Raw genomic sequence first — 25,358 nt, 5'->3', positions numbered from 1 at the left:
AACATCAAAATGAGACAAGGGGAGAACACTAACCAAGATTAGATAAAGATTAAATTTATGGTTTTAGTTTATTTTTTCTTTGGTCAATAGGCAGAGGAAAAACGGACACAAAAAGCAGTTGGTGAAGTAAAAGATGATTAGCCTTATAAACTAACTTGTCTTGAACTGTTTTCTCTGCAGTTCATGTTGCTGAGGCTAAAATAAAATATCAAGCGGAAAAACACACAATGACCTGCACCTCCAATGATCCATAATGCTAATCACAGTTAGTGTTAAACTCGAGATTGCACTTCTCCTTGTCAGCTCTTTTCCCATTTAAAATGCCATTGGAGGTAATCAATTTGAAAACATTCTCTGCTTGGTGGCGTTTTACCACAGTTTTATGGGCCGTGTATCCACATATAATCTGAATGTTCCACGGTTTTATGTGCCACTGCAGATATTACACTTTCTTTGTGCTTCTTTTCTTTGTGCTTCTTTTATGAAAATACAATAAGGTTTAGTACAAATGTAGCAAGGTATTTGTGTTGTCATAAAGATGTAAGAAGACATGACATGTGCCTTCCTGGCATCAGCTTGTGTCTTTACAAATTATAACATTGATTAAAGAAGATGATGTTGCAATGCAACATAATCATTTATTTACAATTTAATGCAAATGGGTAACAAGTCATACACAGGAGATATATATACATACATATATACACACACACATATGTATATATATGTATATATATACATATGTATGTATATACATATATATACATACATATATATATATATATATATATATATATATATATATATATATATATATATATATATATATATATATATACACATACACAATATGTATGTATGTATATATAATATATATATTATATATTTTCTACTTCAATGTAATATTTAGTACATTTAATAAATATAGTGCCAGAAAACAGAAATCTGTACATAAACAACTGCAGCAACTATGGAGGATGTTAATACACAATGGGGCAATGGGGAGAGGATAAAGCTACAAGGAATAAATGTATGTAGTATGTAATGTAGTTACTTTTAACCAAAACACACAACTGTAAAGAAAAAGCTTTTCACTTAAAATAATTAAATACATTGATATATTTACAATATTCACAAATGTACAAAAGCCAATGAGAACTTACACAACCTTAAAGACAAAATAATGTTGGCTATCCCTTGAATATCTGGCTTAGTGCTTTGATGTGAGTCCTTATTCAGAGGTACACAATGGTCTCCTCCTTGGGCTCCTCTCCACTGCTGTCGGCCTCAGTAGAAAACAGCTCCAGAGGGTCAGTGTGAGGTGGAAGCATGAAGCAAGAGTCAGCTGTCTGAGACCAAGCTTCTCTGATGTAGCCGCGGTGATCTGTGTGGAGAAAAGGAACCTGAAAGATTAGCCACAACGGCTTTTCTGCATACATATCCATACCTATACCTATACCTATACCTATACCTTTACCTTTACCTTTACCTATATCTATACCTGTATCTATATCTATATCTATATCTATATTTATATTTATCATGATCCTGTGCATGGGCAATATGGATCTTCTGGTCTCTGGTATAACATAGCAACCTACATTATTTTATTGTTGTAAACAGGTTGTACTACATACAACAAATACAATCAGGGCTATTACCTAATTTGTTAGACTATGCTTTGTGGACAAGGTAACACATTAGATTTGGTTCTCACAGTGTGTCACTGCAGCTTTAGCCTTGGAATGCAATAAAAGCCATATAGCAACGGGCAGCATTTTTCAATAGTCTTCAAGGAGCTTGTGTCCTTTATATGAAAGCCTCTAAGACAATTATCTGATATTAGTCATCAGATAAAATCTCATCTAAGATTCTTTCCAACTGGTTTAGCAGTTAGATGACTGTGTACAGGAAGATCAAATGACAAAAGGAGTGCACTGCATTCATACATGAGAAGACAATCCTCACATGCTTCAGTGGGAATAAGCAGAGAGGTTATTCTTTTTAGAGCAACACAATGGAGGATTTGTATTGATACAAGACAGAGAGTGAGGACAAACCTGGTCTGACACACCTGGAGTTTAATACAGATTAATAAGAGTCTACATCCATCATTTACACCCCTTGCCCTCGCCTGCAGCTGATCTGGTGTAATGAGTTTTGTAAAGATTTTTTAAGATCAATGTCCGTATTAGTCAGTCATACCCTGCGAGCTGTGATTCACGTGCTGTGGTCTGCCCTGCCACTCCACAGATAGAGACACATCGATTCTTTGACGGGCATCAGTGCTGGTAAAGGGTCAGGGATGTTGCTTGTGGGAATGGCATTAGACACTGATTCACAATGAGAATCACACTTTAGGCCCTGGTTTGTTTGTTTTTCGCACAGTCTGAATTATCTGGATCTGGAGCCAGATTTATACAATAAATCTGGCTCCAGAACACATAACTTTTATGTGAGGCACTGCTGAGATGATGGTCAAATTGTTGCTGTCACTGTTTGGTGTTTTAGTTCTCGGATGATCCACACACGAGTCTCTCATGTGTGTTGCCAGTTTCAAAGCTAAAGTCCAGTGTGTAAATGCTTCCTCTCTCTGTTCTGAATAGTCACTAAATCCCAGCTCCTGCACCATTCATGAATCAAAGCTAGTGCAGCCTCTGCAGCTCAGTGAGCATGGAATTTTGGAGGTTCTGAGCTAAACATGAGCCGTGGCCTGTCCATGTAAAACGTGTATGTGCTCTATTCAGATTCATTTGTAATTGTAGTTACTTTTTCTAAACGTAAGAGCTCAGGCAACCAACTCTCACGTTAATGAAGAGTAGAGTTTATGCAAAGGCACTTTCTATCATGAACTTTAATAAAGTCTAAGGATCAAGCGATGATTTTACATAGAACTTCAAAATGCCAGAAGAAGAAAAAAGAACTAAAAGAGGCTGTTCAGTTTCCAAAATAAAAGTAAACATCTGTAAAGCGGCCATGAAATTTAAGCAACAAATTACCAGTGGGTGTGTGCTCGTTCCCCTGGCATCCTGCAGGGGAGTAGAAGTATCCAGGGCCCATCAAACAAACCGGGATGTCGGACTCAGGGTGTGGTGTGCTCAGAGCGCCGGGGGGCCGTCTGCTGTTGGATCGAGCCAGCAGGGCGTTGAGGCAGTTATGTGTAGAGGGGTCGTTTTCTCTGTGGTGGACCTGACGGTTGTTGATGCCACTATTGGCCTCATTCACAAATACGGAGCCATTATCATCTGGGTTTGTAGGCTGGGACATTGCTGGGTTCTGAAGAAATAAACGTTTTTATTTTTTTAAATTTGATATGGACACAACATTGCTTTATGTGTTGCTTTTACAGGGTTTAGTCCGTTTCAAACATGATGTGCACAATGGGCTCCCAACAGATAAAACACTGAGTAAACAAAGTAGAATGGGTAGATGTGGATGTGATGTAAATATTGTATATGATAACCACAAATTGTCAAAGTTCTAGCTCTAATCTAACAAAAGTTAATGACATTGTTTGCGTGGTAGTAACTGGTGTAGGTTCATCATTGCACCAGGACCTTCTTGTGTCCTCTCTGTCCTAACTAATTAGAATGGACCAGTGTCTGTGTGTCATTAGATCTGTCTCTGACCCTGTGAACTAACGCCTCTGGCATCATTCGATGAAGAGCACCTTAAATGCCTCGGGAGGCTTTTGTTTAACCTCTTGTAACACAAAGAGAAGAGAATGTACCGCGCTAACAGCTAATCTGTATTTTAGTTATTCATATAAGTCTTCTACTACATATCTAATATTCACCTGTTTGGGATATATTACAATAAGGAAAAGGAAGGGATTGAAATAAGGCATCCTTTCTTGTACAGCTGCAGGGGACCTTTCAGACAAAGTGACAATGATTTAAATAATTGTGTTAAAACACAATTGGTCAATGAGCCACATGCCTCTGCTTTTAATTATTCTGCTGGTGCAATCATTTGCATTGGTTTCATTATCATCAATCATTACAATGTTTATTATTAGGGGTGGACGTGCTGAAGCACTAAGACAAATTGTGCTACAATTGCTCTCATTACAGCCGGTTGTACATCATCGAACTATGTTGGGCCAAAATTTAGCTAAAAAAAAAAACTTTACTTCAGTAGCAAACAAATTCAAAAATGCGTGTAGTGCTAATTGTCTCTTATTTTTCTTACCTGATGTGCGTTTAATGGTATGACCATGTGTGGAATCACAGTGTCTCTCTGGTGACTGTGTTTCCACACCTGAAGCCTCTTGTGCTGGGTCTCCAGGCGCTCGCGTTCCTTCTCCACACTCTTTTGGCCTTCTCTGAGCCTCTCTAAGCTCTGCTGGTACTCTTCCAACTGGGCATTCAACTCTTCTCTCTCACACTTCAGTCTTTCTGCCTCAAAGTGGCACTGTTTCTCTCTCTCCTGCAGCCGCCTCTCTTGCGTCTCCTGCTGGCTTTCTCTTGTCTGGCACGCTCGTTCCCAACGCTCTTTTTCCTGTCGTAGTTGATCCTGGAGCCTCTGAGCAGTGGCTACTTCCTCTTTACGTTTCTCTAAGTTTCGTTGTTTCTCCTGTACTTGCAGTGTGTTGCTCCGGAGACTGATGAAGTGAGGACGCGGCTGTGAGCGAGGTGAAGAGCGCTCACTTTCCGATAGTATCAGCCTCTGTACTTCGTACCAGCTGTCCTGAAGAGTCACTGCAGCCTGGCACAAAGATGACAAGCAAATACACCATCATGCCATAGCTCTTTAACCGACTCGGGCTGAACTCAATACATCAATATCGGGATATATCGGGATGGACTTCTAGGCAATACGCGTTTCGAGAAAGATGCGTAAATGTGTGATAAATGAAGAGTTCTACACTTCTGAACCAACAAACTGCTTCATCAAGGCTGAATCTGATGAGCTGAAAATATGGATATGAATCCTTCAATTTACATTCAGAATCTAAAACAATGTTTGAACTGTGAACTGTGTTAAGTTCCTGAATCTCTGTTTGGGAATGAAAACACTCACAAGAAAGAAAGAAAGAAAGAAAGAAAGAAAGAAAGAAAGAAAGAACTAATAATAAAATAGTATACCTTGAGGCTGTAGAGTAACTGTGTCAGACTTAGAACACTTTGAGTAACCTGTAAAGAGAAAAACACACAGGAGTCAGCAGCAGCTTTATTTTCATTATGTATTTGTAGTAACTGTATTATTCATTCAAGTGTTTTGTGAGAGTACCTTTGAATCTATGTCTTTTTTCTGTATTTCCATCAAATAATGAAAATCTGAGTCTTCTTTGGACAAACTCTCCTGATTTGCCTCAGAATCAGTGATGGATAAGTTTGTGGAAGCCTCCAAATGTGAAAAGGGTCTGACAGAAAACACATCTGACTCAATGCTGCCCCCTGATGGTGAATATGTCTTTGGTGAGAGTATAGTTTTCAACTTTTCAGCTAGAAATCAAACAAACAAAATCCACAATTAAAAGTCACCTCCCTGGAGACCAAATAAAGTTGTTGACATTGATATTAAATGACATGTTTACAATGTTTTATTAATAATGATGTCAGTTACCTTCCCGTAGAGCCGCACTCAACAGCAAAGCAGCTTGTGGCGCGTCCTCCTGGTGCTGCAGAATCAACAATCTTGGCTCAACAAGCGAGCTGTCTTTCTTTACAGAGACAGCAGAAAGCTCAGCATAGATCTGTAGTTTTTCCTCTAAACTTGAGCAAATCTGCTGATCGTGGCTCATAAGACTTTCTAAAACACAAGGACACCAACTATTTAATCCATTGTATGACAATATGTTTATTTTTCTTCTTATTTTCAAACCTTGTAATCTGTGGATCTTTTGTATCCGAGCATCAGCTGCTCGTTTTTCTTCTTCTGATTCACTTGTATAATCTTGCTCTTCCTCCGGACAGCTGTTCAAACAAACCAGGTTAAAAATGACAGAACAATGTTCTGAGTTACCATTTCAATCATGTATATTCCAACCTCTCCACTGCCTCCCGGATCAGTCTCATCCAGGTGTTGCGTTCATCTTTGGAATATGTGTGGACCTCGTACATCTCTGGCCCTGCTGTGGAAGCGCTGATCAAAAACAGCCCTCTCTCCTCATTGGCAACTTCTCGCACTATTAGTTTCTGCAGTGCAATAACTGGGGGTTTCTGATCCTGTCATATCAAAATGAATCATTGAATAATTCAGAGCATCCTCATGTGTAACAGGTTCATGAATGTGCTTACCACAGCAGCAAAAACAAACTTCTGATCTTTTTCTTGTAAGAAGATTAATGTGTCCGTTAGAAGAAGGGCCAAAACGTCTGTGAAAAATCACAACATAACCTAAATAATAAAGTGGGACTTGACAATGTTACAAACGAGTTCTGCATAAAATAGCTGTGAAATGTGCAAAATGTGAAATCAGTATGAGCGTCTGTATTGTCTGTGCTTTCCATTTTTCCCTAAGCTCTTTCTTCTTCTGCAAAATATAGTGGGGAAAGAAATCCTGCTGCAATGTATACAATCAAATCATGACATGTAAAAGATTCACATAACAGTGTTTAGATGTCACTAGACTATTCCTAGATTAGTGTCATGGGTTTCATTGCCTCACCTTTAAGTCGTCCCGTAGCAGACTTCCAGAGGAGCACACCCTCATGTGTGAGAGTTTGTCCAGGCCTCATCATGTCCTGCTTGCGGAAAGTATGTCCGTTTTTCAGTTTAGCAGAACTACGATTCTCCATACGTGTCCACACTTCTTGCAACTTTTGGTGTCGTTCATATTTACAGACTCTGAGATCTACTGCTGTTATTAATTCTCGAATCAAAGCAAGTGCTTTGGAAAGATCACTATGCTCTTCTGTACCAGCTGAGGAAGAAGGAAACAGTGATGAGTGCGCTGGACTGCAACGCGTCCAGAAGAGGGCAGCAGAGAACCTACTTTGTGTGTACTGCAGAATCCTCTCCAGCAGAACTGGGTACTTAGTAATCCTTTGGGTTACTAGCAGGATGCACTCTGGAATTTCCCTTCGTTTGACTAAGTAATTATTTCCCTGTTGCTGAAATAATAAAAAATCACAAAATCACAAAACAACTACAACTGTGTCACACACTTTTGTCCACAGTGAATACAGCTGTATTTTACCTTGATAAAAGTTTGAAATTTCTTGTTATTTAACTGAAGTTCTTTGAAGAAGCCAACTGCTTCCATGTGGTGACTGCAAAACTCTCCATATAAATGAGTCATTTTCTTTCCATTTTCATCTGAAAACTGCACAGAAAGCATATGTTTTATTGACATGTGTTATTCGTGTTTTGAACAGGTGGATAAACCCCAAACCTGCTGTAGCAGCACATCTCCAATCCTCTGAATAAAGTAGTTGTTCTGTTCCTGAGACTGTGAGTTCTGACGGCGTTCCTTCAGAGCAGCGAAGAAACCATGATGGAAAAGCAGCAGCTGGTCCAGACAGGGAAAGAGGCGCTCCGCTGCGTCTGCGTCGAGCTGGACCTCCTCCTTCACGCCTCTCCTGAACACCTCGGCCATCACATGCAGGGTCTGGAGATGGTGGATCTCAGTCTGCATCAGCTCTGTATTTTATACACCCCGAAAAGAATGTTGGTTTCAGACATTTTAATGTATGACAAATGAGCTCATCGTGCCTTTCCGTACCATAGATAACATCCTGTCGTTTAACACATTTTTTGTCCAACTTCCTAAAAAATCTGTGGTCTACTGATGAACTCCACGACTCAGACTCATATTGTGCTGCATCTACCAAGATGTCTTTGAAAATGTATGCATCAACACAATCTAAGAGTAAGAGAAAGGAGAAATCAAACGTTAACATATCTTTCAATTCAAATCAAAGAAATGCAATCATTCTTTACCTTCTCCTGAGGAGAGGTCAGTAGACGACACTGGAGTAATCACAGGCTCTTCTGTTGTGCTGGTAACTTTAGAATGGTCAGAATCTGATCCTGAGTTTTCGTTGTCTAGCCTAAAAAGAGAGGAATTCAACAGTTTGTCACACTACAATAAAGAGGATACAAGCTTTAACTATATACAGTATCGTGCGTTCACCTCTCAGCACTTCTCAGGAGGGGGCATGGAAGTCCGATGTCTGTCTTTTCATCAGAGGTCACAGCAGGGAGACATGATGCAGCAGGGATAAACTGAGGTGGACTCTCTCGAACTATAAAATCTACAAATAATAATCCAATCTAAGTAATGACAAAATGTTGTATAATCTCCAAAGCTTTTCAAATTTGAAGTTCCAAGTATTAAACAGTGAGACAGATTTTAGCAAGAGGCAGTATTTCAAAGTAATGTTAATATGCAAATAACAAAGTTAATCATGTGTAAACTGAAAGTAATTCACGTGACAGTCATATTTCCCTTTTCCTTTGTGTGAACTTACTCTGTGGTAGAGATGCTGTCTTATTCTTTACCATGGGAACAGCATACTTACTCTGAAAAGTCTAAGCAATGTAATGACAGAGATAATGAGGTATTTAGACGCAGCGTTTGGAGATGTCACAGTGGAAACCAGTAAATCACTTTGGAAACAAGAGAAACAGACTTACCTTTAAACATGGGGGGATCGAATCTTTACAGCTTTTGTGTACAATGGCAGTGCAAACTGAAACACAATGAACAACCCATAGAGTTTGATACTTTCAGGTTGATTGACAAGACGTTTCAGTCTACATTTGTGCATCAGAGTAAAAACAAGTTCAACAGCATAAATAAGTTGTGACAGAACCAGAACCAGATTTGTTGACAAAATGGAGCTTGGTTAAAGCCATTAGAATAGAATGTGATCATTACTTACCAGAGCAATGCAAAATGTATTTTCCTGTTGCTGGTTTGTCACACGCCACACACATGGAAGGGCCCAAACACGGGCCAGTGGAAAAGCGATGTCCATTCAGCTGCCTGTCCTTCGCCTCTCTGTCTTTCTTTCCCTTTGAAAACCATGCCATAAGTGTTATGAAGATGACCACTTAGAGAGGTTGAAACTATGTCCGAGGCTTTGACATTCCACCATAAAGCAGAAGTGAGCTTTGTCTGGTTTCTATTTGCACAGTAAACACGACTCCATTTAGGGGGATATACTGATTATGAGGATTTTCTGCACAAAAACACTCACTTCCATGGAAGGCTGGGCTACCACACACAGCGGATTAATTATTAAAAGGGACACTATGTTTGGACTGACTTTCTGACCTTGAGCTCTGTCCCAGCACTTACACTGACACAAAGATGTTATGGAGTTTACCCAAAGTCTGATACAACTTAAAATACATGTGTTTATATATTATATTGTATCGTAATGTTTAGAAAGGAAACGTTACAAAACGCTCACGGAGATCCTGTCTAAATGAATCGAGATTGAAGGTGCTCATTATTAACTGGGAGAACACATGGTACTCTTCATGTAATAAAAGTAATAAAAAGCCTCTATTTTATCTGGGTTAAATCAGTGTTTAAATGTTTTAAAAGCATGTGCTGATTTCTTTCCCACCGCTCTCACCAGCCTTCTACAGTGTATATACTGTTTGTTGTTGCGAGTGTAACTGTAAAAGGAATTTTCTCCAAAACTTTTACCTTGGATTTATTGCGTGTGGTGGACATCCTGTTCTTAAGGAAACTGAAAGTACGGATCACTTTATGTTTCTCTGACTCCACCTTCACTGGGGTGTAATATTTGTCCTGCTCCTCCTCTTCAATTCTGTGTGAAAATCACATTAGTCTGTTAGTACATTGTATGTATACACAAATCAAAGTAAGATTTTGTTTTAGTTCAAACAGTATCTCTCCAGAACAAGTGTTAAATAAACACACATGACAACCCATTTTAGTCACTAAAAGGTGGTGAAATCATTAAGTTTTCAAACTTTATTCCTGTAAATTGAAGGGAAACATGCTAATTGATGCTTTTTGTGTGCAGATTGTTAGTAAAACATGTCACATTTAGTTGAGAATTAAACAATTGATAGATATTAGAATCTTCTAGGAGGGATTAGTGAGAACTGCTAGTTTTAAATGATCACATACTCTTTAAGGAACTCTGACAGGGTGAGATGTTGAAGGGACTGAACCAGCTCAAGGCTGCACTCATCCTCTGCAGACTGGGCACGTTTGCGGAAACTAATCTCCCTGCAAAAACACTCTATAAGTAAAATACATGCAGTAGGCTGAGGTGGTATTTTACTCAAGGAGACTAAGAACTAAGAAATGATATACTGAGACAGAGAGGTCCCGGTCCCTTTTTAATTAATGATTTGCATTTCTCAGTGTGCCTGCAAAGTTCCACTAGGGGGAGTTTCCAACCTTCTAGTAGTGAAATAAATAAGGATTATCTTCTACATTGGGCAGAAACATTTTAGATTTGAGTTTCATTTTTACACAGTACAAAAGGCTGAAACAGGTGAGGACAAGTTCAGCCAGGACAGAGGCTCAGTGGTAAAACATCAAAACAAAGGTCCCGACTAAATTAAACCTGCTCTGCTACTCACAAACAAAAGGGCTTCATAAAGACAGTCTCAAACTACACAGAGGTCCTCTGATCACCTAGCAACCTGGTAGTCATGGTGACACACATCTCCAGCCCTGTCGTTCACACATTTTAATATAAAAACAACCGCACACCTTTTCTCATGCGACTGTTCCGATACACAGGGTTTTTGCTCTGTGGACAAAACAAACACAAGTGATTAAAATGCAATGGCAGCATAAATAGAACACATTGTGCATTCAATAGGCCTATTTATCTTCAAAAGTAGTCAGTGGTTTCATTGACAGAAGAATGATTATAATTTGTGATAATGTTGTTACATAATCAAATTAGAATGCACAATGAGGAACACAAACATATTTCTACGATCCATATGAAAGCAACATGTGGCATACTGAGCCACAGACGCTAACATCAGTTGTTAGTACTTACTACAAGGATGTAGAAGAGACAAAGATTTAGACAAAGAGAGGGCCTGAAGGAGAGATCGGCCATAACTGACGCTGTCCATGTGATCTACAAAGTACATGGGAAAATATCAAGTACATAGAAAGAACACTATATGTGCAATTATGTTTCAATGTTACTGCTTAAATATGTTTTGGTAAAATGAAAGTAGAATGTACTTAATATTCCTCCAAAATAGAATGCCGACTGTGTTTAATAGTAGACCGTTACATGCAAAGTAGTAAAACAGAAAAGAGTAGTGGAAGCTTAGTGACTACTACATGAACACACCAAACAGGTTCAGTTAGTTTATGTTAGTCTGAGGCTTAAACCTGAGGTGGAGCAAACATACTGACCAGGACTGACATCACTTGTAGATTGATCTCTACGGAAACCGATTTTGGACGAGGAATATGAGTAGGAGCGCAGTCTGATGTCCTGCTTTGGCTCCTATACAAAATAATAAAGATTAACAAGAAATCATTATCTAAAAAGTTATGACGGCAAAAAACCAGGGCGCTTTACTTTGGAGGTGTGTTCACACGAGGAGGTAGACTGGCTCCGAGTGCAGCTCAATGTGGAAAATGGACGGAAATCTTTCGATTTCACATCATTTTTGTCAACATCAGGCAAAAATGGAGAAACTGGTGACATGGCATCGGCGCTGTCATCCTCACTGTTCAACTCCAGAGCCACTAGACTAGGACTAGAACACGACATGTTCACGCACAATATTACAATGAAATTACAAATCTTTAAACAACACGTGATGCACACCTTAGATCAAAATGATCCATGTTGGAACAGCTGTCCTCTACGTCCCATAGACTGTCTGTCTTTGAACTTTCCTTTGTCACTCCAGAGATGTCTAGTTTCTTAACTGCAGTGTCGCACTTAGATGAAATGGAGAGGTACGATTAATAAAATACATACACTTATTCTGAATAACTCTGGTATAACTATGACTAACCTCAGAGGAATCGTTCAGGTCATTGTTGATGTTCATCTCACTGTACGTTCCATCCAATGCTACAGGATCATTTACTGAAAACAAACAATCAAATAAATTTTTGAAGTAGTGTCAAGTCATAATTTTTTTTTTTTTTAAATAAATCTAACATCTAATCAAAGTAATGCACGTAAAGACAACAGAAGGCAGATGCTTATCACATATTGAGTGATGCGCCTTTCCTTGAATCAATTTATTTTTCATTTTCCGTGCAAAGGTTAACTGAAGAAAAGCAATTGGTTGCCATGCCAATTCATTGACCCCATTGGATTCACAGCTGAAAATGTAATAACAGGTCCACTGTTTCTTGAGTGAAAATGCAATTCCTGATAAAACCAGAGACCCTTTATTCATCTGAAGAAATTTGAGTGTTGCAAGGCAAAGTTCACTTGGAATGTGCAATAAAAAGCAAGATACAAAAAAAGTGACAATGTCCACCTTTAAGCAGAGATTATGAAAAGCTTTTTACTTCAGCTTGCACTAGCTGTAGACTACAATAGTGCAAAATAAAACAAAGCAGAAAACCACTTTCTGTGCACTCTGCACTGTAAACTATCCAGCCGTACTTTGATGTCTGCTCCAGCCCTGCCTGCAGTAATGTAAGGGAAATCCTGGGCATTGCACAGGCATTTCCTCTGCACTGCTCTCACACCGAGGAGATGTTAGCATGGGGCCATACATGGCACACATCCAAGGCTCATTCATTGTGATGCCACCCTCTACATCTGGACAGAATAGTTTTAGAATTCAACTTTTGTAATTACTAGCACACAATATCAACACTTTGGTCATTTACATCAACTTAAGAGGTTAAAAAAATAAGCTTTTCAGAAGGAAATGCTTAGCTGTAGTGCAATTTATCAGCACTTTGACTTATGTGATCCACTCAGCAGTCGAGAGACTTGCCTTCAAGCGCTTCCTTCCTTCACAAAACACACACTTAGTAACCATGGAAACACTTGAAACATGTAGGAAAGTTTTTACTAGCACTCACAAACTTCACTCCACTGTGCAGATTGTAAAGTTACCATATGTGGTGCGGCTGAAAATCTCACCTTTTGAAAAAACTACGACATTGGGGCTTGTTAAGGTTCACCCCATTCAGTCCAGGCACAGAGCCCCACTGTCCCACCACACGGGGGGGAGGGGCGGCACTGCCAGGACAAGAGGACAGAGGGAGGGCATCTCCACAAATCAGACAGTAGAAAGTGGGACATGCCTGACCCCATTCCAGAGTTTTAGTAGTGGTGACGGGGCAGATTCCAGCACAACACAAGTAAGAGCTGGACTGATTCATTATTGGTGGTAGTGAAAATACTGTTGATGGTGATGACAGTTCAGAGACACCCGTGGACCATGGATGTTGGTGTTTGAAGTGAGTTTTATAGTACCCTCTGTAGATTACATACCGATTTGACAAATGACAACCTTAACGCATTGGTCGAATCCTGATGCAGACTTCATATTATAGCCAAATACTATATTACGATGGTATAACAGATTTAAGTAATACCTGATGATGACGGGTCCACCTCATAGCTGTCATCATCCAATGAGAGAACAAGATGCTCTTCAAAACCCTGACGAAACAAAATCAACTTGTCATTTACAACATTTGTTCTGATCTAAACAAATCAAATAAGTAACACTCACGTCGTTTGTCCGGGCCTCTTCCACGCACTGCTCCTTTTTCAAATCTGCAAATATTAAAGCCATTATTCGACATCTCTGTGCTTCACCTGCTTACATGGCATGTCTGCCAACATACTTTTTTTGGTTTTGTTTTGTTCCTACATAAATTGCAGCCATACAAAACTGGGCAGTGGCTTGTTTTTCCCAAGCAGAGGGGGCACAGAGTGCACATACTGCCCGCTGTGGACCACCATTTCTCTCAGAGTAAATGGACAGAGGCAGGAGTTAAGGTCAATACCAAGAAAACGCATTTCCTGCTCCTTCCAAACAAGTCGATATGAGCCTGCCGTCCCCATAGTTACTAGTATGAACCCCGCTCCAGTTTAAGGGACAAATAATGTGTGTGGAGTGAAGCGGGCAGAAAGCAGTTGTCTGACTAAAAGCTACTATGATCTTTATCTGTGTTTGGTTGCATGCCAGTTAGAGAACGTCACAAGCTAAACACGCCTCCATTTAGTCTTCAAAAGTACAAAGCGCAAGACGTAAAACCTTTTATGGAACGTATTTGACATGCTTCAAGCTTTCAGGTTTAAAACTGCAACAGCACTCGTGGGCTAAATCTGTTTTCGGTTGTTTACTTGAGGTAGTTTTGAGTGTAGAGACGTGGGTTAAGGCCATCAATTATTTAATGAACTCAAGTATTTGCAGGACTCCGCAGAAGGAGCTGAGGACTAAAGCTTTTAAAGATAACATGATTAAATAATACTAAAACAACAAAAGGTTTCAAAAGGTCGTTTGACATTTGTTGTAACGTTCACTTGTCGTCGATACGAAACCATCTTACCTTTGTGATTCTGTTGTCTTTCTTTTTGGGCTCTCTCACTCAAGGCTTTGAATGCAGTGACCTGAGAATGTAAAATAAAATATGAAACACGTCTTTGTACTGAAGAGCCTGAGTGCGGTTTGATTTTGACCTTTCTTCACTTCACTAATTATGTACGTGTGAATGTACGCGTGTATACAAACTGTAACACAAGCACACAGAGATATTTACAGTGGTTGCATGATTAGCAGTGACAGCTTCGTAATTAAACAAGTGTTGATGTGTTTAGTAATAACAGTATGGAGTCTGCACTAACCATTTTGAGAGTGGAGGGATCTTTTAGTCGTTCTCGCAGTGTCAGAAGAACGGCCTGATGGGAGCTTTTGCCCAGTGAGTGTCGCACAGTCAGAGTCAAAGAGTTTGCTGCAGGACAGAACCTGAGCACGCTTGAACTGTCGGACCACAAGCGCCGCACACCTGCAGAGGGGTCTGCAGAGCTGAAAGGAAGAAGGAAATATAAATGCTATATAAATGAGAGACATGAGTAATATATAGTGATACGTGTCAAGTGAAAATTAAAAACTAAAATCAAAAACATATCTTTACCAAACCATAACTTACTGCTCTTCTTTCTGAACTTGCAGAAGAGTGTCCACGTCCGTATTGGGTAGAGTTAGTGCCTTTTGACTTTTAAATTGATAAGTGACAAAGTGAGAAAGTTGGACCAAGCCCAAGTGTGCAGCAAGGTGCAGAAGCGGCTTGCTGTGCTGCGCAGTCAACACTGGGGAAGACAAAACAACAAGGTCAAATATAAATGTGATACTTTTTTTTTGGCATATCGCCCTGTCCTTTGGTAAATATACCAGGAGCACCCATTATGTTTTTTGACAATAACAGAAAGCACAGATAAGTAACAAGCCCCATATTAAAGTCTCTGTCGACTTCACATGATCAATTCACCGGATAATGTGAAGGAAGAGTAAGAGTGAAAGCGTGTCCTGTCAGCAGCCAGACAAGTGGGAATAGTAAAAGTAGAAGAAAATAAAAAAACATATTGGTTAGCAGCAGATTTCACAAGCTGCAGAAGCACTCTGATCTGAGGGAAGAGGAATAATGGCAGTAATTGCTTTCTTTGTCTCAGTGGGCTTATTGGCTCGTCCAACACATCATGTGATGGGAAAGTTACGGGTGGAGACAGATCCCATGTTGAGTTGGTAACACGAGCTGACAGAAAATCTCTCTCACACAAACACTAAGTATTACGTTGAAAATAATGTAGCAAAATGAAAGGAAGGAAGAAGCAGCAACTTAAACTTGTCAAGGTAAAATTTTGCTAAAGAAAGTTATGATAAAAATAGAAACAATTGTGATTATTTGGTTGTGACTGTTCACAGTTCATGACCAGAGGCCCGACAGTTACTCACCGGTTTCGTCATGTTGCCTGCTCTGACAGTCTGACTCAGTCCACTCCAGAGGGTGAACTAGGTTTGCCAAAGCACATGTTATTTTCTCATCCAACAACCTCAGCTCATCTTTTATGTCGACAAACTCTTCATCTCTCTGGGTCCATTCTGAAAAGATCTTCTGGATGTGAATGGAACTGTGAGGCCCAAGTTGATTGCTGCTTGAGTTGAGGTATTCTGCAATGAACTGTGCCACATCCTTAACATACTGGAGAGAGAATTCATTTCCACAGGGTTCAATATGGCCCTTAAAGAAATGGTAAGGTGTAACGGACACAGCTTCTGGAAGATCGTGGCCTGAGAAAAACACACATTTCTAAATATGAATCTTTAGTATGAAAGCTAAGAATCCTGATTTACTGATGAAACCTACCTGGAACCACAAAGGTTAATGTTCGACCATCGTCTCCCATTTTTGCCGCTCCAACGTGAATGAGCCGAGATCCTTGAACAACGACATAAAACTCTTCATCTTCAGAATGAGAGGCACCAAAGTGCAACTGAACATGGCGCTCCTCCAGCCCCTAAGATACAAAATGTGAGGATAAAATAAAGCCATAACATTTCTTGTGTTTAAAATGTGTGTCGTGTTCTACCCAAGTCAGGATAATTGGATTGATATTTGCCCTGTAATGTACATTTTAGTTAAAATACTTAATAATCCTACAAGTTTCTGTTACTTTTGAATGTCTTAATATAATTGGCTTTAACAAGATGTCTGTTAAATGTTTAGTTCCACTTTAGTTTTTGACAGTGACTCTAATGACAGTGAACAGTGACCACAGTTCAACAGAGAAATCTTTTCACGTAACTATTCCTCAAACTGTGATTTATGAAATCAAGTTTTCTGAATGATAAAATTCAGTTAATTTGACAAAAACAGCCAATTTTGAGGCCTATGGAGAGAATTAAAAAAACAAAATGTCGCTTTTAAAAGTGTTGCGATATTATTTTTTTGTTGGATTATATTGTGACCTGAATTATCATGATTTTCGATTAAGCGAATAATCTTGTCGTCCCTGGTGATCTCTGGCATCTGCTGCCAGGCTGTGTGTCTTTGATACAGACTTATCCAGTGACAATAAAATATTCACAAGCTTGTGCTTGAGCTTCATGCCTCCCATATGGGCAGGTGTTAAGTCTACTATTGAGTCTTGTGTTACTACAGCAAGGAAAGTCTAAATCCAGCTTTTTGCGTGTACGTTAATATAACATAGTTCTGAGGTACTAAATATTAAAGTAAGGATTTCAAAAACAGTAACCAGTTGTATATGCGTCTACAGGCAAAAACATGACAAACGGGCTGCTGATGGTCTCCTGGAAACCAGCAGTCATCAGCCCTTGCCATGATCTCCTGAGTACACCACACAAGTGACGTCAGGGGCCAGATTACAGAGCAACAACAACAAACGACGCTCGCATAACACACACTTATCTTTGGTGAGTAAAAGCCTGAAGAGCCAGACAAGAATAATTTTACCATATTTAGTAGCTTTGTTTGTTCATCTTTGCAGTAAGTTATACAGCTTTACTCAGAAAAGGTCCTCCAGAGCTTCATATTCACACCAGTGTTATTGACTGTTTTTAAATCCACAACTACAGTGACTTAAAAACCAAGGTAGAAAGTAAGGTAGCAGCAGCATGTTAAAACATTTTCTCACAGTCAGTAAGTGCATGCCTCTGACTTAATCTGCTGTTCAAATGAGACACTAATAACTAGTCTCATTTTTCAAGAACACACCTGGCAAATACTCGCACTTCCTTACATAATAGTCATAGAATCTGCTGAAACCCTGCTATACAGTATCTCACCACACATTATAGAACACACTGTAGGTCTAGACTTGCTCAAACATGTTTTCTTTTATTTTCTGTTTGCCATTGATAAGAACACAAAGTGACATTTAAAAAAAGGTAAGAAGTAAAAAGCAGAGCAAACACAGATGTACTTTCACACAGGTGCTTTGTACATATTGCGTCTGGCTCCATTAGTGGTGATAAGAACTCGTTCAGTTTATGAAAGCACTCATTTTTATAGCATGGGAACTTTAGGGCTGCACAGTATATCACAAAATAACCCACATATATTCAATCCGAGTCTTAAAAATGTGTTGTGTGCATCAACAGACCAGTCATAATCTTCTTGTAATTGCAATAATCACAACTAGAGGTGTCTACGTTCACAACATTACATTTCAGTCTAATTTTGATACATAATCATCTAGATTTTTTATTGCATATTTCTATTCTCCTCCTGTTCTTAAACGTTACGTTGCAACACTGGAATTTCCCCATTGTGGAACAAATAAAGGTTCACAAATCTCTCCATTGTATTGTTATGATTATTGTGCGAAGAAACATCACGATTATTCATGATTACTGGATTCTAATAAATGATGATTCCTCTAGTATGTGACTAGCCGTATAATGACAAAATGTAAAGTTTAAGTAACATAAACTGCCAGATTAAGAAGAACTTTAAATTTATGTTTACTTATTCTGCTTCAAATATCATTCATTTTTGGTTCTAACAATTGCATTCTGACCTGACAGATCATGACTATCGATAAACCAAATAATGTCCCGCTTCACAAACATACACAGTTTCATATGTAACGTGGCCCTAACATGAACCTTTCACTCGGTCAGTCCCGCACACACCTCAGCTCAAACCTGGGTGACAAACACAGGGTTACAAAAACCTTGTCAATGCACCCATTTATCTACCCCTTTCACCAAAAACAGAGTCTGGTTTGCGACTGACACATGCAGCATTTGTGTTGGTTTACCCTCAAAGAGTGAAACAATAACCGTATTCATAAGTTAGCGTGCCTACACAAAGAACAGCATTGAAATCTGGATCTCATTGAGCAGAGAGAGTGCCTCCTATTTGGGCAATGACCTTCGAGGGCGGAGACAAACACTTCCTCCGCATGGTGAGTATAAGCAACCGGGGAATAGACTGGGCTTGCCTGCCGTTTCAGTGTCCACCTCTGTTATGAGTTTGGTAAGAGACCTCCCCCCCACCTTTTCCCCCATCGAAATCTAGTGGCACAGCAAAATAAGCAGACACTGTTTACTTGAAATCTGGCAACACTTGACAAGCCCACCCACGTGTGCACATGATGGGAGACATGCTTCGTATAGGGAAGAGGACAAAACGTTAAATGCATTATACCTATCCAAGGAAAGGACTATCTAAATATGTATTTTTTATAATAACAATAAGAAGATTCTGGCATTTTAAACTACCTTTGGCCACAGGCATATTGTATTTTGAACATCTACAACGAGGTGGGAAACGTGTTACAATAAGCCCTGATTCCTGTGCATACAAACCGCCAATGTTGAGTGAAGCAGTTAATTCTAGGTAATGAGGCATGAGACGCTTCAGGGGCGACAGTTTGAGCCTTGAAATGATCAGAACAAGTCTGATGAAGGCGTAAGGACATTAAAAACATGGAGGAAATATCTTGCGAGTGTTTTTTGAGACAGAAAACGAAAAGTCAGATTAGCAAAATTATACAGTATCTAAGGCTGCAACAGTTAATCAAAAATAATTGTAAGCAATTGAAGATTAAAACACCTGCGACAAAAATAATGGTGATCATATGAAAATGCTATAGATCAAAATGTATTTTTCTACTATGGACAGCTCCTGGACGTGATAAGTCCAAATAAGATAAGATAAGATAAGATAATCCTTTATTGTCCCCACATGGGGAAATTTCTTATCTGGACTCATGCTAAAAGACATTAAAGGTAGTTGCAATATTAAAATGGCAAAAATCTAAATCAAAATGGTAAAGAAATAGTTGTAATAGTACATATATAATTGGTAACATTGATTAAAAATACAGTACAACAATACATCTGTAAATTTCCAAATTGAATCCAAAAAATGTCACTTGTTGCAGCCCTTAAGTCCGGTTCAACTTCAGCGGTTACAGAACAATCCTAAAATGAGCACCTTGTGGAGGCACAATACTGTATGTTCAGCAGTTTATCTTTAGAACCACAAAACGTCTGTTTGTTAATGTTATTTGGTTGGCAAAGGTTGATTTATCATTACCAAATATTTGTCAAAACAACATTGATAACTTACATAGAGCAGGACCTCTCTTGGGTTGTTGACATTGTGCAGTTTTTCTCCCTCATCCATTGGAGTCCTGCAGAAAAGATAGATAGTACATAGATATATGAAACAAATATAGGGATATATAAAATGGCATAATCAATGAACAATTGCTCAACAGCGTCACTCATAGACAAATCAAATCGATGAGTATTATCCGCACACACCTGGTCCAGTGATCTCAGCTTCCTCAATTGTACTTGACAAAACAACATTCCCTTTATAGCTGCAACATTCAGTGTTTCTCTTTTGCATATTTTTTCCAACTAGAATACAGATACAATTAGAGCTGGGTTTCGATTCAAATTTCAAGAATCTATTCAATTCCGCTTTTTACGTTTCAAAATAGTTTTTTTTCCGATTTTTCAGATCCCATCCGATTCGATCCGATTTCGATTCGATCCGGGGGTTAATGTTATTAAAAATGAATAATATATTTGAATCGTTTCCTTCACTTCATGACTGTGTAGAGAAGCAACATATTAAAACTAGTATTATATCAATATTAAACAGCAAATCTTACAAGTATTGGTAGTTACTGATGGCTGGAAGACTGATGAAAAGGTTAAGGGTCAATCTACCTTCAAGAAAGAGAATCCAGGAGTCCTGAATTATCTTTCTTGAAGGTAGATTGAAGTTCACTGAGGGAAATGTAGAAAATAATTTTAATTTAAAATAAATAAATTAAAAAATTAAAAATTAAAATCGATCTTTGGACGTACGAATCGATAATCGGTCATTAATATGTGAATCGATTAAAAATCGGAAAATCGATTATTTCAACCCAGCTCTAGATACAATTAAACTTCCAAGAGCACGGACATTTCTTCTGTATTAAACTAAACTCAAGCACAGCAGAAAGAACAGACACAAAGCAGCTGCGTCTTCAGTGTCCACTTTGTCCTCACGACACAAATATACATATCATATTTTGTCCTGCGTGATCAAGTTCAAAGGGTATTTAATAAATAGGACAGGGGAAGCCCCGGGCCTGGGTGTCTCTTTTTAATCCCTTCTACCTCCGTGGGCATTGAAGAATGTAAAATGATAGTTTGTGTTGTTATGAAGTTCAAAGTTGTTTTAGTAGGAAAGAACGTCCCTCTGGGTCAACAAGATGTGAATAGTGCTCTGCTCACATTTACTTTAGGGTTGATCTCACACCACACATCTCAGGTCAAAGAGGATAAATGAGACAAGACTGCTCTTATTCACTGTCCTTAGGGTGATTCTTCTTCAACATGTCATTCACATGGGAACCAAGCAAGAGACAAACACAAAAAACACACCCAAACTAGGCCTAAGCAAACATAAACACTTGCCACACAAACAGTACCCCTAACATGAGAGTCATGATGTTACACTTGCATTTCCAATGGGCTGCACATGCATGACATAGACCCACAGCAGATCATATAGCAATGGGAAAAGTGAGATCCACTAGTGCAGCCTCAGGTTGGGCTGATGCACATTCTGTATCGGCTTTGTTCAATATCCTTCTGTTATTGTTGAGGATCAGTTCAGATCAGAGAAACTGAAAGAGAAGCTTACAATAAGAATACAATGTCCAAGTAAGAGAAAGGTCAACAGAAATGAGTAGGTTATATCCAAAGCTGATACAGTTTGGCTACATTATTTCAACATGTAATTCGGTTACAGAGCCACGGCTTGTTCAGCGACTCTTTTAACGAGCCGTTTCTCGCATTTTGTTCGCGTAATAACTCACGTGTAAACGCGCCTTTACCTGATGTTGCCTCTCGAGCTGCTCCTAAGATACGAAAACTCGCAGCTCAAACTTTTCACCGGGAATCCATTTGCAGAGAAATAGAGTGAGTTGTGCGGCTGGGCTCGTGTTCATGTGCGGCCCCTGAGTCCAGCGCAGGACCAGGGCACGAGACGGGGCGGCGCAGGTGTCACACTGGTCCCGCCCCTTTTCTAACCTCCAAGCGACTCTGAAGGAGCCTGGCATCATACATGTTCACTCTGCAGGAGGCATCATACATGTTCACTCTGCAGGAGGCATCATACATGTTTACTCTGCAGGAGGCATCATACATGTTCACTCTGCAGGAGGCATCATACATGTTTACTCTGCAGGAGCCTGGCATCATGCATGTTCACTCTGCAGGAGGCATCATACATGTTCACTCTGCAGGAGGCATCATACATGTTCACTCTGCAGGAGGCATCATACATGTTTACTCTGCAGGAGGCATCATACATGTTCACTCTGCAGGAGGCATCATACATGTTTACTCTGCAGGAGCCTGGCATCATGCATGTTCACTCTGCAGGAGGCATCATACATGTTCACTCTGCAGGAGGCATCATACATGTTTACTCTGCAGGAGCCTGGCATCATACATGTTTACTCTGCAGGAGGCATCATACATGTTCACTCTGCAGGAGCCTGGCATCATACATGTTCACTCTGCAGGAGGCATCATACATGTTTACTCTGCAGGAGGCATCATACATGTTCACTCTGCAGGAGGCATCATACATGTTTACTCTGCAGGAGGCATCATACATGTTCACTCTGCAGGAGGCATCATACATGTTTACTCTGCAGGAGGCATCATACATGTTTACTCTGCAGGAGGCATCATACATGTTCACTCTGCAGGAGGCATCATACATGTTTACTCTGCAGGAGCCTGGCATCATACATGTTCACTCTGCAGGAGGCATCATACATGTTCACTCTGCAGGAGGCATCATACATGTTTACTCTGCAGGAGCCTGGCATCATACATGTTTACTCTGCAGGAGGCATCATACATGTTCACTCTGCAGGAGGCATCATACATGTTTACTCTGCAGGGGCCTGGCATCATACATGTTTACTCTGCAGGAGGCATCATACATGTTTACTCTGCAGGAGCCTGGCATCATACATGTTTACTCTGCAGGAGGCATCATACATGTTTACTCTGCAGGAGCCTGGCATCATACATGTTTACTCTGCAGGAGCCTGGCATCATACATGTTTACTCTGCAGGAGCCTGGCATCATACATGTTTACTCTGCAGGAGCCTGGCATCATACATGTTCACTCTGCAGGAGCCTGGCATCATACATGTTTACTCTGCAGGAGCCTGGCATCATACATGTTTACTCTGCAGGAGCCTGGCATCATACATGTTTACTCTGCAGGAGCCTGGCATCATACATGTTTACTCTGCAGGAACCTGGCATCATACATGTTCACTCTGCAGGAGGCATCATACATGTTTACTCTGCAGGAGCCTGGCATCATACATGTTCATTCTGCAGGAGGCATCATACATGTTTACTCTGCAGGAGCCTGGCATCATACATGTTCACTCTGCAGGAGGCATCATACATGTTTACTCTGCAGGAGCCTGGCATCATACATGTTTACTCTGCAGGAGCCTGGCATCATACATGTTTACTCTGCAGGAGGCATCATACATGTTTACTCTGCAGGAGCCTGGCATCATACATGTTTACTCTGCAGGAGCCTGGCATCATACATGTTTACTCTGCAGGAGCCTGGCATCATACATGTTTACTCTGCAGGAGCCTGACATCATACATGTTTACTCTGCAGGAGGCATCATACATGTTTACTCTGCAGGAGGCATCATACATGTTTACTCTGCAGGAGCCTGGCATCATACATGTTTACTCTGCAGGAGCCTGGCATCATACATGTTTACTCTGCAGGAGCCTGACATCATACATGTTTACTCTGCAGGAGCCTGACATCATACATGTTTACTCTGCAGGAGCCTGACATCATACATGTTTACTCTGCAGGAGCCTGACATCATACATGTTTACTCTGCAGGAGCCTGACATCATACATGTTTACTCTGCAGGAGCCTGGCATCATACATGTATCATACATGTTTACTCTGCAGGAGCCTGGCATCATACATGTTTACTCTGCAGGAGCCTGACATCATACATGTTTACTCTGCAGGAGCCTGGCATCATACATGTATCATACATGTTTACTCTGCAGGAGCCTGCCATCATACATGTTTACTCTGCAGGAGCCTGACATCATACATGTTTACTCTGCAGGAGCCTGGCATCATACATGTATCATACATGTTTACTCTGCAGGAGCCTGGCATCATACATGTTTACTCTGCAGGAGCCTGACATCATACATGTTTACTCTGCAGGAGCCTGGCATCATACATGTTTACTCTGCAGGAGCCTGGCATCATACATGTTTACTCTGCAGGAGCCTGGCATCATACATGTTCACTCTGCAGGAGCCTGGCATCATACATGTTTACTCTGCAGGAGCCTGGCATCATACATGTTTACTCTGCAGGAGCCTGGCATCATACATGTTTACTCTGCAGGAGCCTGGCATCATACATGTTCACTCTGCAGGAGGCATCATACATGTTTACTCTGCAGGAGCCTGACATCATACATGTTTACTCTGCAGGAGCCTGGCATCATACATGTTTACTCTGCAGGAGCCTGGCATCATACATGTTTACTCTGCAGGAGCCTGACATCATACATGTTTACTCTGCAGGAGGCATCATACATGTTTACTCTGCAGGAGGCATCATACATGTTTACTCTGCAGGAGCCTGGCATCATACATGTTTACTCTGCAGGAGCCTGACATCATACATGTTTACTCTGCAGGAGCCTGACATCATACATGTTTACTCTGCAGGAGCCTGACATCATACATGTTTACTCTGCAGGAGCCTGGCATCATACATGTATCATACATGTTTACTCTGCAGGAGCCTGGCATCATACATGTTTACTCTGCAGGAGCCTGACATCATACATGTTTACTCTGCAGGAGCCTGGCATCATACATGTTTACTCTGCAGGAGCCTGGCATCATACATGTTCACTCTGCAGGAGCCTGGCATCATACATGTTTACTCTGCAGGAGCCTGGCATCATACATGTTTACTCTGCAGGAGCCTGGCATCATACATGTTTACTCTGCAGGAGCCTGGCATCATACATGTTCACTCTGCAGGAGGCATCATACATGTTTACTCTGCAGGAGCCTGGCATCATACATGTTTACTCTGCAGGAGCCTGCCATCATACATGTTTACTCTGCAGGAGCCTGGCATCATACATGTTTACTCTGCAGGAGCCTGGCATCATACATGTTTACTCTGCAGGAGCCTGGCATCATACATGTTTACTCTGCAGGAGCCTGGCATCATACATGTTTACTCTGCAGGAGCCTGGCATCATACATGTTTACGCTGCAGGAGCCTGGCATCATACATGTTTACTCTGCAGGAGCCTGCCATCATACATGTATCATACATGTTTACTCTGCAGGAGCCTGGCATCATACATGTATCATA

The 25,358-nt window shown here is 40.3% G+C and overlaps 1 protein-coding gene across 1 annotated transcript; it reads right to left on the bottom strand.

Moving 5' to 3' along the window:
• Positions 1–1,235: 1,235 nt before the first annotated feature.
• arhgef28a (Rho guanine nucleotide exchange factor (GEF) 28a) lies at positions 1,236–21,842 on the bottom strand. The gene is made up of 36 exons (XM_072454485.1): positions 21,767–21,842; positions 19,996–20,059; positions 16,264–16,414; positions 15,852–16,187; positions 15,049–15,208; positions 14,744–14,924; positions 14,449–14,509; positions 13,626–13,669; positions 13,486–13,552; positions 11,934–12,007; positions 11,741–11,856; positions 11,489–11,669; positions 11,320–11,413; positions 10,949–11,032; positions 10,651–10,690; positions 10,057–10,158; positions 9,607–9,730; positions 8,831–8,963; positions 8,583–8,638; positions 8,417–8,477; positions 8,080–8,200; positions 7,887–7,996; positions 7,669–7,809; positions 7,339–7,586; positions 7,144–7,269; positions 6,940–7,057; positions 6,613–6,867; positions 6,243–6,319; positions 5,992–6,170; positions 5,827–5,918; positions 5,569–5,754; positions 5,233–5,447; positions 5,088–5,135; positions 4,192–4,707; positions 3,000–3,276; positions 1,236–1,384 (listed from the first exon to the last, which is right to left on the bottom strand). Exons 2-36 carry the CDS (start codon positions 20,050–20,052, stop codon positions 1,236–1,238), a joined length of 4,980 nt encoding a protein of 1,659 aa, XP_072310586.1. The 5' UTR covers positions 20,053–20,059; positions 21,767–21,842.
• Positions 21,843–25,358: the final 3,516 nt, after the last annotated feature.

Source organism: Eucyclogobius newberryi, unplaced genomic scaffold, assembly GCF_026437365.1.
Source record: "Eucyclogobius newberryi isolate DKJ021-1_F unplaced genomic scaffold, fEucNew1.0.hap1 SCAF_2, whole genome shotgun sequence".
Taxonomy (NCBI): domain Eukaryota; kingdom Metazoa; phylum Chordata; class Actinopteri; order Gobiiformes; family Gobiidae; genus Eucyclogobius; species Eucyclogobius newberryi.
Note: the sequence above shows the minus strand (reverse complement) of the source record. Positions and strands in the feature narration are given on the sequence as shown.

Excerpts from the sequence above, each read along its gene's own strand:
- arhgef28a (XM_072454485.1), bottom strand. The coding sequence starts at position 20,052 with ATGGATGAGGGAGAAAAACTGCACAATGTCAACAACCCAAGAGAGGTC. Across the intron at positions 14,925-15,048 it reads CAAGTTCAGAAAGAAGAGCA|CTCTGCAGACCCCTCTGCAG; the intron begins GTAAGTTATGGT and ends TCTTCCTTTCAG. Across the intron at positions 7,997-8,079 it reads CTCCTGAGAAGTGCTGAGAG|GCTAGACAACGAAAACTCAG; the intron begins GTGAACGCACGA and ends CTCTCTTTTTAG.